The 21460-nt window shown below is 40.7% G+C and overlaps 2 protein-coding genes across 2 annotated transcripts in view; one reads left to right on the forward strand and one right to left on the reverse strand.

The window, feature by feature from the left end:
• Positions 1-309: 309 nt before the first annotated feature.
• Positions 310-18804, reverse strand: LOC135465943 (neuronal acetylcholine receptor subunit beta-3-like). Its single transcript, XM_064743325.1, has 11 exons — positions 18747-18804; positions 17855-17970; positions 16965-17009; positions 15845-15954; positions 13466-14007; positions 11880-12113; positions 5568-5731; positions 5101-5145; positions 2869-2978; positions 1232-1770; positions 310-743 (listed from the first exon to the last, which is right to left on the reverse strand). Exons 1-11 carry the CDS (start codon positions 18802-18804, stop codon positions 310-312), a joined length of 2397 nt encoding a protein of 798 aa, XP_064599395.1.
• Positions 18805-20867: 2063 nt separating this feature from the next.
• The window catches only part of LOC135465548 (cleavage and polyadenylation specificity factor subunit 1-like), a 52468-nt gene continuing 51875 nt past the window's right edge, over positions 20868-21460 (forward strand). The window contains 1 exon segment of the mRNA XM_064742786.1: positions 20868-21068. The gene's annotated coding sequence lies outside the window, so the exon portion shown is untranslated.

Below are 21460 nucleotides of genomic sequence, written 5' to 3' on the forward strand. Positions count from 1 at the left end.
ATATGGGAACTATACCTTCATAAACAGTTTCTTTCACTTCAGCAAGAAATTTTGGTCACCCACTACTTCCATGGTTTTCGGGGCCTTGGTGGCAACAGGTGGTCTACTATGCTCTCTAGTGTGGCTTAGCATGAAGTTCACTGCAGGTTACTTGCCTTTCAGCTCTTTACCATGTGACACACATGAGGCTGTAAAAATCGTTTGTTACGGAAATATTCTAGTGTTCTAGAAATTTTGTTCAATTTGTAAGTAAGAAATGTCTTGATAACACATATCGAGAAAATGTGAGCAAACGTCTTTTTTTTTTTGTTAGTTGTAAGTAAGAAGCGACATCACGACAGTCGCTCCGCAGATTGTAAGAGCCAGGGAGAACCAGAGAAAGAAGCGATCACATCGTCGTGCAAAACTGCTCACGCTCGCTTCTGTGTTGGCGGACGCGTTCGCCTGCGTCTGCCGCTCCGAGCCCCTTGCAGAGTCCATCTTCAGTGACTCATCATCGGACTGGCTGAAAGTTTCAAATGTGCCGTTAAGTTTTTCACTGAGGTTGTCGAACTGTTCGATGCCCGGAAGGAAATCTGGTGGATTTGCTGGCCTGTTGATCGATGCAGAGCCGCGAGGCTGCTGACTTGATGTGACGTCGGACGCCTGTAGCTGACCTTTGACCCGGTGATGAATCATGATAACAATGGCGGACAACAGGACGGACAATGTTCCCATCCCCATTACAAAGATCATGTAGATACCTGCAGGTATAAAATCAGGGCAAAACTAAATAACAAGTTGTACACATGTATGAAAAGACAATATCAAATTATGTATTAGCATACGAAAACTGTTAATCTCTACAATTGATCAAAGAACTTGTCTTAGACCGGTAATCTCACGACAGAGAAAATTACCACACTTTTCTCAAGTACGACTGTAAATGACTAATCTCTTGATGTCAAATCTCAGTCAAAATAGCTTTAGACCGATTCACGATATTCGCAAAGAGAGAAAAGCCGTGTTAGCGCATTAAACCCGGCTTTATTTCAAACTTACCACGGATGGAGAAGGAAAGAGATGTTCATGAAGAAGGCGAAGGAGAGGAAACCTTTGAATCCGATTTTACTTTGAAACTTACCTAGGATGGAGAAGGATAGAGAAGTCCGCGGCATGGATTTATTCAGGATACTCATGAAGAAGGCGAAGGAGAGGAAACCTTTGAATCCGATTTTACTTTGAAACTTACCTAGGATGGAGAAGGATAGAGAAGTCCGCGGCATGGATTCATTCAGGATACTCATGAAGAAGGCGAAGGAGAGGAAAACCGTGACCGCCAAGGACATCTTCTCTCCAGATTCAGGGGGGAGCACAAAGTCAACAACATTCAGGAAGGAAAACAGAAGGACAGGAATTATCACCGTCAGGACGTAGAACGTCTTCCTCCGACTCAGGATCATCGAGAATTCGACCATCACTGTGCTCTCGCCCGGACAGCACTCGAAGCTCTGCTCCGTGCGCTGAGACTTGGTAGAGATGACGTCCCACTCGCCGCTCTCATCGTAATCCGCCAAACTGACGTTCCCAAGGGGCACGACGTCCACTTCACTCACGTCATACATCCAGGTACCCATCATGATGGTACACGTCTGCGTGTCGAAAGGGTAGAGGGTGATATCCACAGTGCAGTGGGTGTGAAAAACGTCTCCCGGAGACCATTCCACCATGCCGTCGTAGTCGAGACGGGCCAGATAGTCACCGGTCTTGTACTTTGTCATTCTCTCATAGCTGCCAAGGCAAGGAATTAGTTTGTTTGATTGATTGATTAATTAATTAATAGATTCTGCTTCATTCATAAAACCGCCACTTTTATATGAGTGAATATTGTCCGGTTATTACACCCAAACACAAAAAATAATGTACAGATTATTTATTCCACATGCATGTCTACATGGCTCCGGATATCTGGCGCTACTTTCGAGACATCAGCATCTCAGAAATACAAGAAATTGCCTCGCAATAGACACACAGCTGTTCTAGACCGCGCATTTGGGCATGGGGCATTTCACTCACTTGAGGCAGTGGAAAGCAGACGATGAGGTGAACGATAACACGGGTAGGTATAGGGAAATGACGCATTGGACGAGATGCTGAGAACTACGGCTGATAATAACTGGAAATTATTACGTTGTGTTGGGTTACAGCACAATCTGCACATCATATGCATGAGTTACGCATCAGGCACGTTGGGGCGAGTAAAACAGCAAATGCCCGGATGCCCGCGACCTCAAATAACCTTTTGGCTAACCTTACCACACTTTTAGAAACCTAACAAGAGGTCCATGAAACCTGGACAATGAGTTCTCGTCCATCTCGTCCAAGTCTCATTTAGCTAGGGCATGATCATGGGTTTATTGTAATAGTGCATATTCTAATTCAGGTGTTGCCAGGGATACCGGAGGGATTGACGTCATACATGTAACGTCATGCATGTCCACAAGTCAAGTGACCAATCAGAGCAGAATAATCTAACAGAGAATTGTGACAATCATCGGACTTGGTCAGGTGCATTCACATGTTTGACAGTAGCTCTAGCGTGAATCGGCAGTCAAACCAGCAGGAATTGTCATCGTCAATAAAGAACCCATAGCAGAACTTTTGGCTAGACAGACAGATGAGAGGAAATTACACATATTGGCCTATATCCCCAAATCTGTCCACCACAAGCCATTTTGTCGCCTCTAGTTTCGATCTACTCTTTCCGATTCCATGGAAGCCAGTAGTTTCCACTCGACATCCCTTGGTCCCCACAATATCAAATACTTTTACCCTTGTATAGACCAGAAGGGGAGCACATGTAAAATCTAGCGCTTTGAACAAACTAACCTGTTGGAGATGGCGATGTCTGGTCTCCAGACTTGGGTAGGAGCCACCAGTATTGAGGACACACCGTTATACATAGCCGGGTCCCATTGTAAAAAATCATCGCTCCATTCCTTCAAGAATGAACACGTTAGCATATAAGGCACAGTGCCCTTTGGGCTACAGAATTAACACATTAGCATATAAGGCACAATGCCCTTTGGGCTACAGAATTAACACATTAGCATATAAGGCACAGTGCCCTTTGGGCTATAGAATTAACACATTAGCATATATGGCACAGTGCCATTTGGGCTTCAGAATTAACACATTAGCATATAAGGCACAGTGCCATTTGGGCTTCAGAATTAACACATTAGCATATAAGGCACAGTACCATTTGGGCTACAGAATTAACACATTAGCATATAAGGCACAGTGCCATTTGGGCTTCAGAATTAACACATTAGCATATAAAGCACAGTGCCATTTGGGCTACAGAATTAACACATTAGCACATAAGGCACAATGCCCGCTGGGCTATAGATCTGCAGTTTAGATTAACCACGGAGAATTAGTGTACGGATTACGAGGAGATAAACAATATATGTTTTGGAATTACAAGCAAAGGACCTCGTATGGTAAGGCGAGGAATCGGACCCAGTGCAAGAAACTGCGGACCTCGAGTAGCGAAACTGATTATAGTTGTGAGTGACAGCTGCTGACACACTCATGAGGCTACTTGCTTTTTGAGTTCCGTTTTACTCGTCTTTTCCATTTATATGGCAAGCATGCAGCTTATAAAGCTCCAAACATGCACTGAAGCGATGTATAGGTCATAAAATCGAAAAATTGTATCCAATTACTGTTACACTGAAATATATATAATTTTTTTTTGTATTAGGCACTGTAGAGTTATGAAAATCACTGCACTACAAATGTAACTTTCTGAAAATTCTTGAACACGAAGTTATGCATCAATCAATTAAATAAATATGTAACAAATGTAACTTTCGGCCTTATACTTTCTCTACACATAACATGTTAACATTAATGATAGCTAGTCTACCATATGTGCTCTCAACCAGGATTCACGTATGATATCGCTATAGGTGGGAAATCTAATTTTGATTCATTATAACACTTATTTAATGCAAGGTTGGGTCTGCCTGCAACCTGCGGATGGTCGTGGGTTTCCCCCGGGCTCTGCCCGGTTTCCACCCACCATAATGTTGGCCGCCGTCGTATAAGTGACATGTTCTTGTGTACGGCGTAAAACACCAATCAAATAAATCAATAATGCAAGGTTGCCTTTGTCTTTACTCAAACAAAAGTACGTTTTCAAAGGAAAAGAAACAGCCACAAAGATTCGAACTTTTCACCCATATGCAGCATTTTTTCCTCAATGACTTTGTTAGTCCACTGTACTGTGGTGGATGCCTGATAGACCCTGGCAACAGTACAGATTTTAGACCAGATAAAATATGACAAAACTCATCAGATTATAAAGTTTATGTTTTACATATGAAGACAAATGTTAACCACAACGAAACTTTGACAGCACGTAGAAATACATGCGTGAAAGTTTCAGTATAGATATTTTTCTGGTTAACGTTGATCTTCATACTGAAAATTAAAAACACAGTGCCTCGTTTGAACGATAATTTGGTGTTTTTGATCGAGAGTGCATTTTTGGAGAGTTATTACTAAGTAACCATCTCCTTTATGGCATTATAACTTTCATGAGTGCTTCGACCAAGTCTTATACTTCTAGTTCCGACATTTGCAGAACTGTGTTGGGATTTTGAAATTTGCACTTTCTCATTGTACCTCTCTGGGGCCGATTCTCCGCCTTACTCTACCAGGTCCTTTATTAGGTTGGGAGATGAAAGACAAACCCAGGGCTAGTGAGCAAACTATACGCATTGACAAATATCCAGAGGTATTTTCTAATTAACACTTCAGATGTGCTGGTGACATGCAGGCAAAATATAACTACTGCTCCAATCGTCCTAAATACGAGTTTATTTAGTGTTTTATTTATTTTGAAACAAACAGACCAATGTCCACCACCAGGCTCGATGAAAATAACCCTTTACAGTACTTGTGGTGATAAAAAAGACAAAGAAAATACATAATAGTACTGACAGACAATATAATGCAGCAGTGCCATAATTATACCAACCTATGTAAAAACAATCTGAAAACGCAGAATTATAATCAGATGCAGTAAAACTTTGATTACCAAGTACACACCATATAAAGCCAAGCCGAGAAGGAGAATTCCTGTTCTTTCTCATCCTGAAAAAAAAAGTTGAAAAAATAAGACAATATTTTGCACTTAGAAGGGTTTTTTGTGGAAAATCAGCATACTATTGGACGAAAGCTGTGGCTGCGACTAACAGTGTCTTCAAATACACAAACAGATAATGAATTCAAACACAAATTAACAGATACTGGATTCAAGTGCACAAACTAACGGAAACTCAATTCAAATACACGAATTAACGGAAACTCAATTCAAATACACGAATTAACGGAAACTGGATTCAAAAGCACGAAGCGGGATTGGTAATATCAAGCCCACAACTCTTACATTTTAATTAACACATATTTTTTTGCTTTCCTCCATTTATTGTTAGGGTACACTTAAGATTTCATATAACCATGTCAGATGCGTAATGTTGAGTAACTGTCCACTCAGTCTCTAATCGTTCACCTACCAACTGATGAATATACATGAGGTAAACGTTAACTCCAACTGTAATGGCGTGCGATTGATTCTTGACAGGTCGCACGTGCTTAGTGTAATTGGTGAAGAGGTCTGTTTGAAGCCGCTGTACATCTTCATTACTATAACCTTTGACGGTTGCCATGGCGATCAAAACTGTGAGAGATAAAAATTGAATCATCCAAAACTCGTAGATGCCAGCCGTTTAAATGGAACCTAGTAAACATTAAATTCTTTCTCTGTACTTGGTTGTAAATAGAATAGAATTTGAATTTGATTGACAGTGTAAAATGGGACACAATAGACATATTGTATCTGTATTCCCTTTTTGTTACAGAAATTCATCCAGGTCGTATCCGTTATGGGATAATCGGTATCGACAGCCATAGTAAATTTATGTATTTATTACGCATTGTTGTTACCTGGCGAACATATGCTGTCTCAAGCACATCGAAACAGACATAGGGTGAGTCCAACATATATTTTGCGAGAAAAAATGAAATCTGAGAACGGACAAATATAGGGGAAATATATTACATTGAATGTAAATTATTTTGTACTGCCACTGATCAGTGGGTAGTTCACATCTATCAGACGTTATCACAGGCTATATCTTGCCAGATGTGCATATAGTTGACAAACAAGAGCAATCCATTCTTGAACTATCACCATCAAAACCTTGACAACTTACTGTTCGTTTAAAAATGACATTGTTCACTGTTTTACTTTCCCTGAATTTCGCATAAATTGTAGAAATGTAATTGTGTTAACTCCGTTATATAATATCGTTATATCGGCGTTTGATCAATGGCAGCAAGGTAATGGACCGTGGACGAGTGGTTAGGGTGGTTAAGTGTAAGGAGGTGTGGGCTTAAACCCGGTCCAAGACACGGAATTTGTTAGAGACCACCTCTCTTCTTTCAGTATACTTATTTGGCTGGTCTTTACTCCGTACTCAAGAACAAATACCAATATATAAGCACACCAAATTAGTGGAGAGCAAATTTTCTTCAACGAACGTTAAAATGCAAAAACAGCTCACATAAACGTCGTCTGTCGTTTATTGTCAACAAGTCTTCACAAGCTGTGGTCGCTAGGGAATCCACAAATTCCCTGCACAATGCAGGGTTTGAACTCGTGTGTTCCAGCGCTTGAAAGGCAAGGATCATTAATCCCTTTCACGGCTCGTTCCCTTGTCCTTAGATGTTATCTCCACAACAGTTACTTCTTGTCAATCCACCCTTACTGAAAGTATTGCTGGAGACACCAAGAACATACAGTTTCGAGCAAGTATCGAAAAATTAGATATTCAGTTTTGGAAATGATGACGTCACAAAGGCTTTCGATCAGAACTTTGTTATCCATCATGCATATGTCCAAAGGACACTGCACTAGTTCTAATACCGGCTGCAGTCGCGTAGTTGATAGAGTGTCTGCCTCTTAAACGGTGGCTCCCGGCTTCAATTCCCAATCGAGTCATTTACCCGAGACCTTAACATTGGTAAACATAGCTTGGCGCTCTCTATATACTCGAAATGGATCAAGTACTTGTCGACGCGGTGTCAGTATAATGTGATTTGGTGCACTGTAACTGGTGTATTCGGCATAGCGTTCCAGTGAGGCAGCATTAAGAATATATCGACACTGTGTGCGGCCTGCTATAAGGAGACATCGTCATAATGTTAAAAGTGACCTTAAACCCCTATCAATTATGCAGCAAACAAACAAACTAGTTCTGAAAAACACAAGTGTGTAACAGTTGTTAAAACGCATTTTACCTCAATAATAGCGCTGATAAAAATGTACTGTGAACTCACCTATAAATACCCGGAGTTTTCTTCGAGCCGGGGCCCACACACTCGCTATGAAATCCATCTGTTTGGATATCACCGCAGAAAAAATCCAAGGGCAGTCCACAACGACATTTACTCCCAGCGGCTGAGCTGAGCAAGGCTATATCATATATATTTATTTCACATGTGTTTTATTCTACATGTACCTATCGATATCATACATCGCATTGATCCTTCTTAACACTTCTAAACATTTACTTAACGTAATTTGCAATTGTATGGTTTCAGCGCTCTTCAGCTTCGGCAGCTGTGCGATGAATATTGTTTGAACAAGAATTTCCCTGAACCATGTGTCATGTACCTTTCCACGCGGCTATTCTCATGTACTAAACGGCCTTGGCATGGCTCTGTTCAAAGTCCACAGGCTTTGAGCCCACGTATGTTCACACAATAATAAAGATGACACAGAAGAAGAAAAAATTTATTATACACTCTGCGTTTTATTGATGAAAACATGTTATTTAAGACTGGTAGGAGCAAAAGATACGTGTTGCAAGCATGCCCTGGAACTCACATGAAGATTGGCAATTTTCAGGACGAAATGTCAGCCCAAACACGGTTTATTGATTCCAAGGTAATCAAGAATCTCTGACAAACCTGAAAGCGAACACATGAAAGTTTACCAGGGTGTTGTACGTGACAGGTATTGCCACGTAAGAGATGAACGTGCCCTCCTCGATTCGCATTTATAAGCTACTTCTTTCATCCATGTTCCTAAACACACAAAACTGCCTCATGAAAAGAAACAGCGACTACATGGTATTAATTATATATCAAAGGCTTACGATCCGTGACTTATCAGGGTTAAGTCGTGTTCATACGGTCTGATTTGTAGAAACGACTGGAATAATTCAACAAAGTCGAAAACTATGACCTGATTGTTAGTTGGAGTACCAATTGTATGACGCATATAGCTTTTTCCACTTTCATACGATTAATCGCATACGAGGAGCAGACACGACAAATCGAACAGTGTAATCGACCAAGTATAGGACCCCTCCTATACGAAAAACGCCCTAATTGTCTTATTTTCAAATGACTATATGTATGCATGTATGCTTGAGGTTTTAGGTCATACTGAGCAATTTTCAGTCATATGACAATGAAAAGTCATGAGATGTGTGTACATATAATGTTTCGTCTTAAGAATTGTAACAGGGCGAGTCCATGCCGCCAAAGTACTGCTGCCACTGAAGTACCATGCCCAAGACACCAGACATGACACCCAGTCACATTATACTGACATCGGACAAATCAGTACCGTTTCCTTGTTCTAAACTATCAGTGCTGAGCGCCAAGCGAGGCAGCAAAAAGTGCCAATTTTACGTCTTTGGTATGATACGACTCGGGTTTAATCCCGGGTCTCCTGAATTCGAGGCGGATACTCCATTCGATAAATAGACACGACAAATCGCAGTGTAGACGGTTTGTCCTATCTTCATTGAACTATTCGAATTCGCTATGGCAAATCACAACAGGTATAATAAGGTCAAGGCAATGTCGTAACTCCAGGCAAAAAGACAGCCACATTTAATTGTGCATGTTCAAAAGACAAATCTGGGGGATCATTTAGTGGATGGCATTTTCCTTCTAGGTACATTTAAAAGAGTGTTTATTTATGTATTTATGTACATAATTTATCTCGACTGCAGTGCGTAATTGTTCCGCGATAGCACGCTAACCACTAGGCCACGGAGATCGTCAATTAAAGCAGTAGCCCTAAAGCAGCTCCATCGGCACTGGGTCTGAGTATCAACCGGGAGGGAAGACTTCACCGCAGGCTAATCAAAATGTAACTGACTTCTTTTAGTGGATTCAAAAGCTGGTTTAGATAACCTAAGACATACATGGATCACAACTTCCGTTCATCATTATGCTTGATAACGGTATTGTATCTACACGTACATCTAAACGTCGCTCTCTGAATTAAATGAACCTACGACTGGACACAGTGCTGATATATTTATAGTGCGCCTCACTTGAACGCCATACAGCAAACACGAGATACCGTGCACTACCCAGTCACATTATACTGACCGATACTTGGCCTTTTCATCTTGTGATGAGTGCCAAGCGAGGTAGTGCCAAGATTACCGATGTTTAAGTCCGAAGTATGACTAGATTCAGGATTGAACCCAGGATGTGTTGAACGAAGTTCTCCCACAACATATGCGATTATTGACCCGGAACATACATCTTTGTTGACGGCTGGTATACGAATGTCTGTTTCATGGCATCGATTCTTGTTTTTGTCGTTCTTAATGATGATAAAGTTTTTGTTATTGATCGTGGGTTACATTTTGGAAATACACATGAGTCACAACTTGTGACCACATGTCGGTAATTCTTTCTTCTTCATTCATATCATATTTTATGCTGAATTACCTGTGATGACTCAAGAATCTGTCTACACGACAAGTAAATGACCACAGACGTCCACATGTGTTTTATGTAGAACGTTTGACCGTTCTTTAGACAAAGAATAGATGGATTTACCACTTAAGCAGTAGGAATATAATTATTAATATGTCTAATTTGAGATATCATCGACACGTAGGTAAATATTCAGCCGATGTACGCTGGTATTTTTGTTTGACCAAGTCACTGGTACAGCTGGGAGAGTACATCTTTGTACGTGTACTAACTAAACAAGGACACGCTTATGTTTACTTAGCCAGTGGTGTCTCATGTACCAAAGTGAACGACTAAAGCATTTCGTCGATAATCCAAACACAATGCAGAAGAATTACTGGATGAAATATCGTTCTTGGAGCTTGCAATGCCGTTGCGATACGAATGCCTTAAAATGATATTCTTCAACAACGGCAAGCACTTTTAGTTATTTATCGAGTGGGCATAAAACAAGTCCTAAGTATACAGAACAAATTTCAATTTCATCCTTTAAGATTTCTGTTTATGGGACCAAAATCAAAAAAGAGTCAAAAACGCATGTTCTGGACATTTCCAAATGATGTTCTACTTTGTTTTACTTGAAAAGGTAATCAATTCCTTGTCCGTCGCAGAGAAAACCATCTTGATTCAGCAAAACCTACGCCTATCTGGCAGAAGGGTTTCACTGACACTAGACCCAGACAATTTTTCCACACGACACTTGATTTTTGCGTGTCACACAGGTGCAGCGCGCGCTCTACTCATGACATCTGACAGGTGATGCAAAGTGGGTCACCGGAACGTGCGTGTTTGAGGCTATGTTTTCATTTTAACCCTGTGTACAGACTATTCAAGCTATGACCTTGAAAACTGGTCAGTGCCATTTGAATGTCTAAAGTTAGAAAGGGTTTGAACAAAGGATAATGGAGCAATGCATCAAAGTACATATATATATATATATATATATATATATATATATATACATATATATATATATATATATATATATATATATATATATATATATAGTGGTCCTATTTTCTGATTTAACGTCACAGGTTTTCAATTGTATTTTCCATGTTAGCCATTTTCCCCTACTAACAGAATGAACCGGACGTCAAGACATTGTCGTAAAACGTGTAGTGTTAATCCAAGGAATTAAATCATTTTTATAATATTAATCAGCATTTTATTATCAGAGATAATAAATGGGTCACAGAGACAAATGCGCTTGTAACATTTTCTGTGGAAATATCCAATGACATGAGAGTATTACAATAAACAAATGATAAACAAAATGTAGTATTATGGCTTGCATGTAACCTTCTTGTAACAATCATTACAAAGCAGTTAACGAAGTTTAGCCATACTTGAAAAACTGGTAAAGGCGTTAAATAAAATGGACCAAATTTCAGATGTCGCTTCGAATGGTTAATGTTTCTTGAAATCAGCCGAGAATTAAAAAAGAGTTCCGAAAAATCATTGTTACGTCCGTCATGGCTGAGTAAACATATAATTCCGTCTTGAATTCACAAGATCATTTTATTTCGAATGATGTGTTGGCCTACAGGAAAAGTCAATGTATTATAAAAAGGGGCATAACACGGGCGTAGATTTTAAAGTGACGTGATTCGTGGCATGTATAGGTGGCATAAAAACAGAAAGTGAATCTATATTCTATAGATATGATGGTAACGCCGAAAATATTTCGGACGGACGGATTGAAGGACAAATCCGTATAATAAAATCTGTTAGAAACACTGCTCTATTCCAAATCGTGCATATCCGAGCACTTTACCAATCACCGGCAATGATTAACAGACAACGATAACATGGGAAGGAAATGAATAACATTGGCTATTTCTGAGAAATATTGCTAAAAGCAGCTTTTTAATTAACGAAGAATGTTCAGGAAGTAGACAACAATAGGAGTACAACTACGGCGCCAAGAACAGTCAGTAAAAAAGATGCCTGCAACATGGCTCGATTACATGTTTCAGCCAGTCGGCTGTTTCCTAGAGGCCTGTTCTGAGGACAGACAAGTATAGATAAACTTTTACCACTCTCTGGGTCAATACGGAAATCGCCAGAACTTTGATGATGACCCTCGTTCAAATCCTCAATTCTATATACTTTCGACATTGCTTTGCGTAACTTCCGCTTCCTGTCACGTGCTGGTGGCGTCATCTTGTGATCATTTACCTGGGCTTTAGCCTTGGTGTGGACGGCAATGGTGATGGCTGACAAGCAGACTGATGCCGCCCCCATACCCATAACAACCAATAGGTAAATACCTGAAACAGAGAATACAACATACATTGAAATACTAGACACCAGCATGTGAATACCCGAAAAAGTGAATACAGTCGAATCTGCGAAACTGCAAAAAATTCCTGTGTATGTGAAAAAGGGAATACTGAAGGATATGTGAGAAACAGAGGGTAAATATCAGTGTATCTGAAACAAGGTATACAGCCGGATATGTAAGAAAAAGAGGGTAAATACCAGTGTATCTGAAACAGGGTATACAGCCAGATATGTGAGAAACAGAGGGTAAATATCAGTGTATCTGAAACAGGGTATACAGCCAGATATGTGAGAAACAGAGGGTAAATATCGGTGTATCTGAAACAGGGTACACATCCGGATATGTGAGAAACAGAGGGTAAATATCAGTGTATCTGAAACAGAGTATACAGCCAGATATTTGAGAAACAGAGGGTAAATATCAGTGTATCTGGAACAGGGTATACAGCTGGATATGTGAGAAACAGAGGGCAAATATCAGTGTATCTGAAACAGGGTATACAGCTGGATATGTGAGAAACAGAAAGTAAATACCAGCGTGGCTGAAACAGGGAACATAGCAGGGTATATGAGAAAGAGCGAGTGAAAACCAGTGTATCTGAAACAGGGTATACATTAGGATATGTGAAAAGCTGAGAGTAAATGCCAGTGTATTTGAAGCAAGGGATACAGCAAAATATGTGAAAAATCAGTTTTTCAATATAGTGAACGATTAAATATAGTTAGAGCAGCAGCCGACGCCATCGATTTCTGCACAAATTCAAATGGAAATGTTACAAAGTCGGCGACGCTCGTTTGGCTGAGTGCACAGTCTTTAACCTTCGTTGAAGACCAGTTGTCTTTCATCCATATATGGTGTGCATAACTGCATGCACGTAACAGGCGGAAAAGTTCGTCAGTAACTTGCCAAAGTTCGGTTTACCCCTGGCCCGCCTTCCTCCCCAGTCAAACTGAGCATTGTTGTATAAGTGAAAAAGCTTTGAGAATAGGGTTAAAGGACAAATAAATAAATAAATCCATTTTTATATGTATTTGATTGGTGCTTTACGCCGTACTCAAGAATATTTCACATACACGACGGCGGCCAGCATTATGGCGGGAGGAAACCGGGCAGAGCCCGTGGGAAACCCACGACCATCCGCAAGTTAAAGGAAGGCCTTCACACCTATCGCTGAAGAGCAAGCCAGAAAGAGCTGGACCACACTGGTGACAGCCTCCTGGATCATTTCGAAGCGCTGGCGTGCTGATCACCTCGACCACGGAGACTGTAAGTAAATAAATAAATATTTTATTTATTTATTTATCTTCAACTGTTTAACAATTTTGTGTTCTTACTCACCTAGGATAGGCGTGGAGGCGGATGTCCTGGGCATGGAGTCATTCAAGAGGCTTATGAAGAAGGAGAAGGAAAGGAAGACCGATGCTGAGACAGTCACTTTCTCCCCTGACTTCGGCGGCAGTACGAAACCGACCACGTTGAGGAAAGCGAACATGAGGACGGGCAGGATGACGTTCAGAACGTAGTACGTTTTCCTGCGGGTGAGGAGCAGGTTAAACGTGACGCTGACGGTGACGGGGGCGTCAGCGTTAGGCTGGTACAGGTGCCTCACCCTGTCCATCCCCGGGGGTTCTTTAAGGACCCACTCGACGCTGGGCTGGCAGAGGTCACTGTTCACGTACTCCGGCCAGAGGTCCACTTCAGCCTCCGACGACATCCAGGTGGCCAGTGTGATGTTACAGGTTTGAGCGTCGAACGGATAATAGGTGACGTCCACCTGGCAGTAAGTTCTGAAGAAATGGCCAGGCATCCAGTGGACATGGCCATCGTGGGACACGCGCACTAAATTGTCATCACTGATAAAATCTGATAAATCGTCAAAACTGAGTGGGGAAAGAAACAAATACACTAAATAACTAATCTGTTAATTTTAACAGAAAGTCTGTTGTCTGAGTAATGTGAGAATGTATTCTGTTTTCACAACACAACACTCCACATATTCAACATCGTACATCCTGTTAGTGTGATACATATTTTATGTTAAAGTAACAGAATACATGTGTGCTATATATTTAACAGAATACTGTACAACGACAACAGAATACATTCTAGCATCAATCAGACAACAGGCTTTCTGTTAAACTGGACCGATTATGTTTTGTGAGAGTACGAGTTTCAAACAATCAGTTATACTCATTGGACACGTCAAACGAAATGATCAAAACATGCGCTTGGCGTAACGTCAATTTTATTGGTGTTTTACGCCGTACTCAAGAATGTTTCACTTATACGACGCTGGTGGAGTGACGGATGGTGGGAGGAAACCGGGCAGAGTTCGGGGGGAAACGCACAGTCATCCGCAGGATTTTGGCAGACCTGCAAACGTACGGTCGGAGGGGAACCCAGTATAAGCTGAATTTGAACTCACGGCCACCGTAATGGTGATCGCAACGGTGGGTATTGGGCCGTTAACCCCCTCTGCTACGGAACTCATCACCCCGCCGTAACGTGAATGACAACATATATATTACAGTTCTTAGATAATGTGCTTGAGGTTACAATGCCACAGCTTTGTAGAAGACTCGGGTCAGTTTCATGAAGTATACTTATGTTAAGTAGGTCTTAGCTAAGTACACTCCATACCCCTACCTCAATCAAAACGCCTATTCTATATATTCTAATGTTAGGCCTAATATCGGGCTCCGAACAAGCCTTGCTGGTAAATGATCAACTGCTACCTGGTAGTGACTTCTATTCCCGACCCTTGAATTAGTCTTGTTGGTAAGTGGTGAACGGTTACTTGTTAGTGACGGCTATATCGGGTCTCAAGACCAGACCTGGTGGTATAAAACGGGATGGTTACCTGTTGGTGGCGGCTATATCGGGTCTGTAGACAAGGCCTGGCGGAATAACGTGAGATGGTTGCCTGACAGTGGCGGCTATATCAGGTCTCTAGACAAGGCCTGGTGGTATAAGGCGAGATGGTTACTAGTTAGTGGCGGCTATATCAGGTCTCTAGACAAGGCCTGGTGGTATAAGGCGGAATGGTTACTTGTTAGTCACGGCTATATCGGGTCTCTAGACAAGGCCTGGTGGTATAAGGCGGAAGGGTTACTTGTTAGTCACGGCTATATCGGGTCTCTAGACAAGGCCTGATGGTACAAGGCAGAATGGTTACCTGTTAGTGGCGGCTATATCGGGTCTCTAGGCAAGGCCTGGTGGTATAAGGCGGAATGGTTACTTGTTAGTCACGGCTATATCGGGTCTCTAGACAAGGCCTGGTGGTATAAGGCGGAAGGGTTACTTGTTAGTCACGGCTATATCGGGTCTCTAGACAAGGCCTGATGGTACAAGGCAGAATGGTTACTTGTTAGTGACGGCTATATCGGGTCTCTAGACAAGGCCTGGTGTAAGGCGGGATGGTTACGGCTATATCGAGTTCCTGTACATGGCCGGGCGATATAAAGGAAAATGATTACCAGATAGTGACGGCTATATCTATCTCCAGACAATGCGCAGCGGTAAGTGCAGAACGGTTACCTTTTAGTGACGGCTATACATAGGGTCTCCAGACAAAGCCTGGCAGTAAGTGGAGAATGATTAGCCTACCTGTTAGTGACGACTATATCTAGACAAGGCCTATAAGCGAAAATGTTTACTTTCTAGTGACAGCTAAATCGGGTCTTCAGACAAGGGCTGGCGGTAAGGATAAATGGTTACCTGTTAGTGACAGCTATATCGGGTTTCCAGATAAGGTCAGACCGCAACAGCAGATGGTCAACCTCTTCGTACTCGGACTTGTTCCAAGTTAATAAATCGTCATGCCATTCCTACAAATATTACACACAATAAAAATTCAGCACTTGGGAAGGTCTGACATGCAGTAATCTGCTTATGGTTGGGGGTTTCCCACCAGGCTCTGTCCGGTTTCCTCCCACCATAATGTATAAGTGAAATAAATAAATAACTAAAAATTTATTAACTCTATCGGTATCCAGAGGCTAGAATTCATAGAATTGTAGTATGTTTGAAATTGTATAAATACAAAACATACAAATATCTTCACTGTTAATCTCATACCCAGGAGCGTCCCACCAATGCGGTGGCTGTGAGTTCAAGTCCAACTCATTCTGGCTTCCTCTCCGACCGTAAGTGGGAAGGCCTGTCACCAACATGCAGATGGTCGTGGGTTCTGCCCGGGTATATGCACCCAACTGATGTCTTTTCTCATATTCATTTAACTTACATTTATAAGTACAACATGAATTGTGCTATGGGGGGGGGGGGAGGGGATTACCTTTAAGCCCCATTCACAGGTTCACATTTGTCGCACCAAACTGATTGACAAAATGGCCCGGGACAAACGCCATGTCATACAATTGGTAGAATTCGACAAATTACATTGTTGAAATATACACATTACTAATTCTATTTTCATCCATGACGTTGTCAATTGTCAAGGCTTCACAAAACCTCTAATATAGTTTGTTTCTTTTATCTTGTCGCCTGTATTCAACACTCTGTAAAATCAGTCATACTCGCTACCAAAATTGCGTTTCGTCAGTGACACGTAACGCCATAAGCTCTATACACATCGATATGTTGGACGTCCATATTATTGTAAACAAAATGCTGTTAGAATACTTTCTAACTCACAATTCCATATGTTTGGTCTAGGCAACAAGAAATCATTGGTGACGCTATAAATATTCAAAACAAGTGTATAGACCTACCAACAGAACCCTCTCAAATGTTTTCTTTGCGTTGTGTGGTGCAACTTATTTTAAATACAATCTAAATATACTGTAAATTTTATGATAAAAGTGAAATATTCACTTACCAAATCAAACCAGGCAGAAAAAGCAAACTGCTGTTTCCTTTCCTCCTGAAAAGAAACATACAACGCAATTGACGTTTATATGGTTACTCACTGTTAATTAATAACCATAAACTGTTGCGTCCTTTCTTTATTTTATCCTATTCGATTCGGAACAGCAGATAAAACCTATACTACAACCTGGGGCCCGTTATTCTAATGGGTATTAAAAGTTTAGCTTTCAATACCAGTCGTCTAATGCAAAGCCAACGGAACTAATAGTATATGCATCAGTGAAAACAATAATACCAGACTCTTTAGAATAACTGGCACATGTTACATAAAATCACGTAATATACCATTTAGTGCTTCTCGCCATTAAAAACAATAAGCCAGATTGCGCATAGCTCCACATATACTCAATATTTACTAAAATCACGACAAAAAAATAATGCATACATGTGCGCGGCTATCTATTATGCGATGCGTACATTTACATAAATGAGATTTGTAAGGAATACGTGTATTTGAAAATGGCAAACAATATTCTTTGTATTAAGTGTCTGACTTATCATAAAGAAGAACCAGTTATTGAAGGCCTTGTTCACGTTTCGATCTTATTGTCACATTAACAGTTTCAGACACTCATATATACTGAATGAGTGAGTGAATGAATGAATGAATGAGTGAATGGGTGTGTGGGTACATGAGCTATAATGGCTTCGCCAGATCGGCAGTATTGCACCCATATCGTGGTGAGAACACGCAAATTCTATTACCACGTATAAGATGTATAGGCCTACACCGCACATAGGATTGGAAATGACAAAGTAATGGATTGATTTGAAATGTCGATGTTTCAATTATTATAATCACCTTACCAGACTATGAATAAACATAAGGTGCGGGCTAACCCGGACCAGCACCGCCTCTGTTTGGTTGTACACAGGCCGGATGCTCGTGTTGTACTTCCGGAACAAATCATTCTGAAGACGGAAAGTTTCCTCTATGGCGCTGGTTCTACATGTGCCTACTTGAAGAGATTCAAAAATAAATCAGTATATACCTGCATGGTATCACAGAGAAGCATTCAGATGCTTTTTTTATGGCAAATTCGTGAATAACCCGCTCTGGCATGCATGATGTTTTCCTCGTAAAACTTACTCTCAAAAAGCAAATGTGTACCGGTTTGTGTATTGTGTCGTACACATGCATATGTTTGTGTACCTCGCGATATACAGGTAAACATGATGTACGTCACACGTACACAATTCGGCAAACAAAGTGTAGGTACCGGTACCCAAAGATGATACATGCGAGATACATGTACACATCAAGGTTCCCGTGCGAAGTTGTTAAAACCGATGAGGCACACATCTTATGTTTTTGTGTGTACACAATTGCTCTTAGAGAGTACCTTCGGAGTAAGTTAAACAGTTAAACACGTTGAGTATGAAACATAATACACTAATTAAACAGACAAAATACCCTCTAATTAGTACAGTAGCAACATGCCTATATATATTTGGGGGCATTTACCAATAAAGAAGCGCTATGCACCACAAAGCCAGTTTTGTTCTGTCATTGTCTGTGGAAATGCATGCATGCTTGAAATCATTATATTGCAGAATGCGATAACACTAATTACGTCTTGGAAACCTTTAAAGATTCCTGTCTATTAATTGTTTGCTTTACGCCCTATATTATATATTTAAAAAATTTTAAATCATCTCTAAAATGAGTCACAAATTGGTGACGGTATAGGCCGAATATAGTCATGCGCTAATTTGTTTATGATAATCTTACCGATTGCAGACAAACACATGGCAAAGGCTAAAAATCCTTTGGTGAATGGTCGGAGCATGCTTCTGTCAACGTCTAATTACCCCGCTCTGATGAGAACCCAGTGATGATTTGAGGTACTATGAATTCGTGTCCACATTGCCAGGTACAACCAGTGGTTACCTCATGGGAAGGCCGTGGAGACAGAGATTACCAATCAATACACGTACGTGCTTCTGTCAGACTGCAGCGGCCAAGTTAACTGCTACCAGGATTACACAAACTTTAACAAACTACTAACTACCACGTGCACAAGGATTGAAGCGGACATGTTACAGATTTCTCTTTTATAGTCAGTAATTTATTTAATTTGCTCTAATACGTTTGATCAGTGGGTATTGGTAAATAGTTCAATATATACAGACTGTGTGTGTGATCGGATTACACAAATAAATATTGCTCGGATAAGAGGGCAGGCTGTAAATACATGAGGGCCATGTCGTCTTTTGCGTCAAGTCTGTTTTATGCCTTGCAAAATAATGGTTGCCTGTGTTTGACAAAGGCCTACATCGTACAAACTGTGCAAAGCTGTGCGTGATACTAAATTTAAAAAATGTTGAGTCCGTTAAATGTGAAGGCATTGCAGAACTGTCTCCAGAAATACTTTGAAATGACAAAAAAGCACTTATTTTTTTATGGGGTGAGTTTTTGAAACATTTTCATACTATTTTAACGCCTGAAAATCCATTTAAACTTATTAGGAGGATCCTACAATAGAATTCACGAAAATCAAGCACATGCTGGCTTCCTGTAGGGTCTTATGTGGGAAGTTCCTCCAGCAACCTGCGTATGAACGTCATGAGTTTCCCCGGGTTCCGTCTGGTTTCCAGCCACCATAATGCTGCATGGGTCCTGTTGCATATGTGAAATATTCTTGACCACTGCATAAAACACGAATCAAACAATAAATAAATGTATCAAGGTAGTGATGTGACGTCAAATGTATACAGAAGTTTTGAATTTATCCTATTTCAAATTCTTTTTACGGCACTATAGCGGACTAAGACTGCACTAGGTGTCGTCTCTGGTGTCTTCGGCATAGTGTTCCATGCAGTGAGGCAGCATGCACTTATGAGTGTGTCTGCATTAATTGATTATGGATAATTATTTAATCTTTATCGATATTGATTTTAGTTGCCTAAAAACTGGATTAGTGCTTTATGTCATACCATTACTACAAATAATCTTTAATTTACGTTATCGAAATTTACGAGTGTTGGCTCACAATAAAATACGTGTATAGGTCCGCCAAGCCACTCCTTAAAAAAAAATGACCCAAGTTACCCCTGCATGTGCAGTAATTGATTTACACACATTCTTTTGAACACAAATTAACATTGTCTGCTCATCGAAAATCATACTAAGGCCTTACAGACCAAGATTTATAGACCTATCTGGGAGAATAGGCTCCTATATTGTCTCATATTTATTAAGACTTCAAGACAAGAAGTATAGACCCTAATTGCACGTATCCAAATGTTTGAATGATTTAGGGACCATACTAACAGAATACGTTCCATCACATTTTTGTGTTTATTTTCACCTTCAGACAAAATATGCGGAAACATTAGGCCTTAGTAAACTTTTGATAGGGTAATAAAAACTACCGGTATTCCAATATTGAAGGCTGGGAAACATTTCTGAAGACGTCTGATCCTGAGAGATTAAGCACAGGTTATTTGGTTCATAAAGCCGACCGTATAATTCACACAACAAAATTCATCTAACTCTCGTTAAAAACTCTACTGAAAGAAAAAATTAAAGCATTCATACGCATAGTTTTCTGATTGCCTGGACTCCGGCCTTTCCCAGTGTGAAGGTTGACCCAATGGGATGGAGCTTAAACAATAAATCTACGATGGAAATAAAGGGAGATAAGTCGTACCGGATGTTACCGGCGAAAAGCATGGCGGAAAGCACAAGTTCGTTGTTTTTCTCACGTTGAGTGGAAACTTTATCAGCCAGGTAATTGATGTAAATAAATTGCATGGACCAACATTTTTTTAGGCTAATGGGCTTAGATTTGTATCCTAAAGATTTCATTTATGTGCAATAATGACAACGTTTATGCGCCGGTGACGAGTGTTTGCTTGAAACAACAACAACATAATAACAAAACTCGAAACGTTAAAAATCGTAGGATCGTTCGGGTTTACGAGAGATCACTTCTTTTCCATCCACAGCCGATGCACGCACACATCGCTCGCTCTGATGGTGAAATTATGTGGTACATACAATTGTACGAAAGTTCGTCAGTTACAAAGACTTGCCAAAGCCAACCAGATGGTAAGTAGTCCACCTAGACGTGCATGTAGATCCGTCTTCAGTCGTCTTAATTCAGCCCAGAAGGTCATAAAAAAAAAACTTGTATGTTTAGTGTAGGTAAGTTTGGGGGCCATCAGTGCGATCTCTATTGCCATCGGTTCCATCTTGTTGAGAGGTAGAGGTGGACTCCGAATGTCAGAATTTTATTTATTTATTTGATTGGTTTTTTACTCCGTACCGGCACTCATGAATATTTCATATGACGGCAGCCAGCAGTATGGTGGGAGGAAACTGGGGAGAGCCTTGGGGAAACCCAACCTGCAGGTTGTTGGCAGACCTTCCCACATACTGCAGGAGAGGAAAAGGATTATAAAATTTCACACTGAGACCATCTGCATAGACTAGCAAATACA

The sequence above is a fragment of the Liolophura sinensis genome, chromosome 5, assembly GCF_032854445.1.
Source record: "Liolophura sinensis isolate JHLJ2023 chromosome 5, CUHK_Ljap_v2, whole genome shotgun sequence".
NCBI lineage: Eukaryota > Metazoa > Mollusca > Polyplacophora > Chitonida > Chitonidae > Liolophura > Liolophura sinensis.

What these genes read in the sequence shown, in the direction of transcription:
- LOC135465943 (XM_064743325.1), bottom strand. Translation starts at nt 18,804, where the DNA reads ATGCTCCGACCATTCACCAAAGGATTTTTAGCCTTTGCCATGTGTTTG. An exon ending in CATGTGTTTGTCTGCAATCG is followed by an intron (nt 17,971 to 18,746) that starts GTAAGATTATCA and finishes CTCTTCAAGTAG; the next exon opens with GCACATGTAGAACCAGCGCC. An exon ending in GATATAGCTGTCACTAACAG is followed by an intron (nt 14,008 to 15,844) that starts GTAACCATTTAT and finishes TTCCCCACTCAG; the next exon opens with TTTTGACGATTTATCAGATT.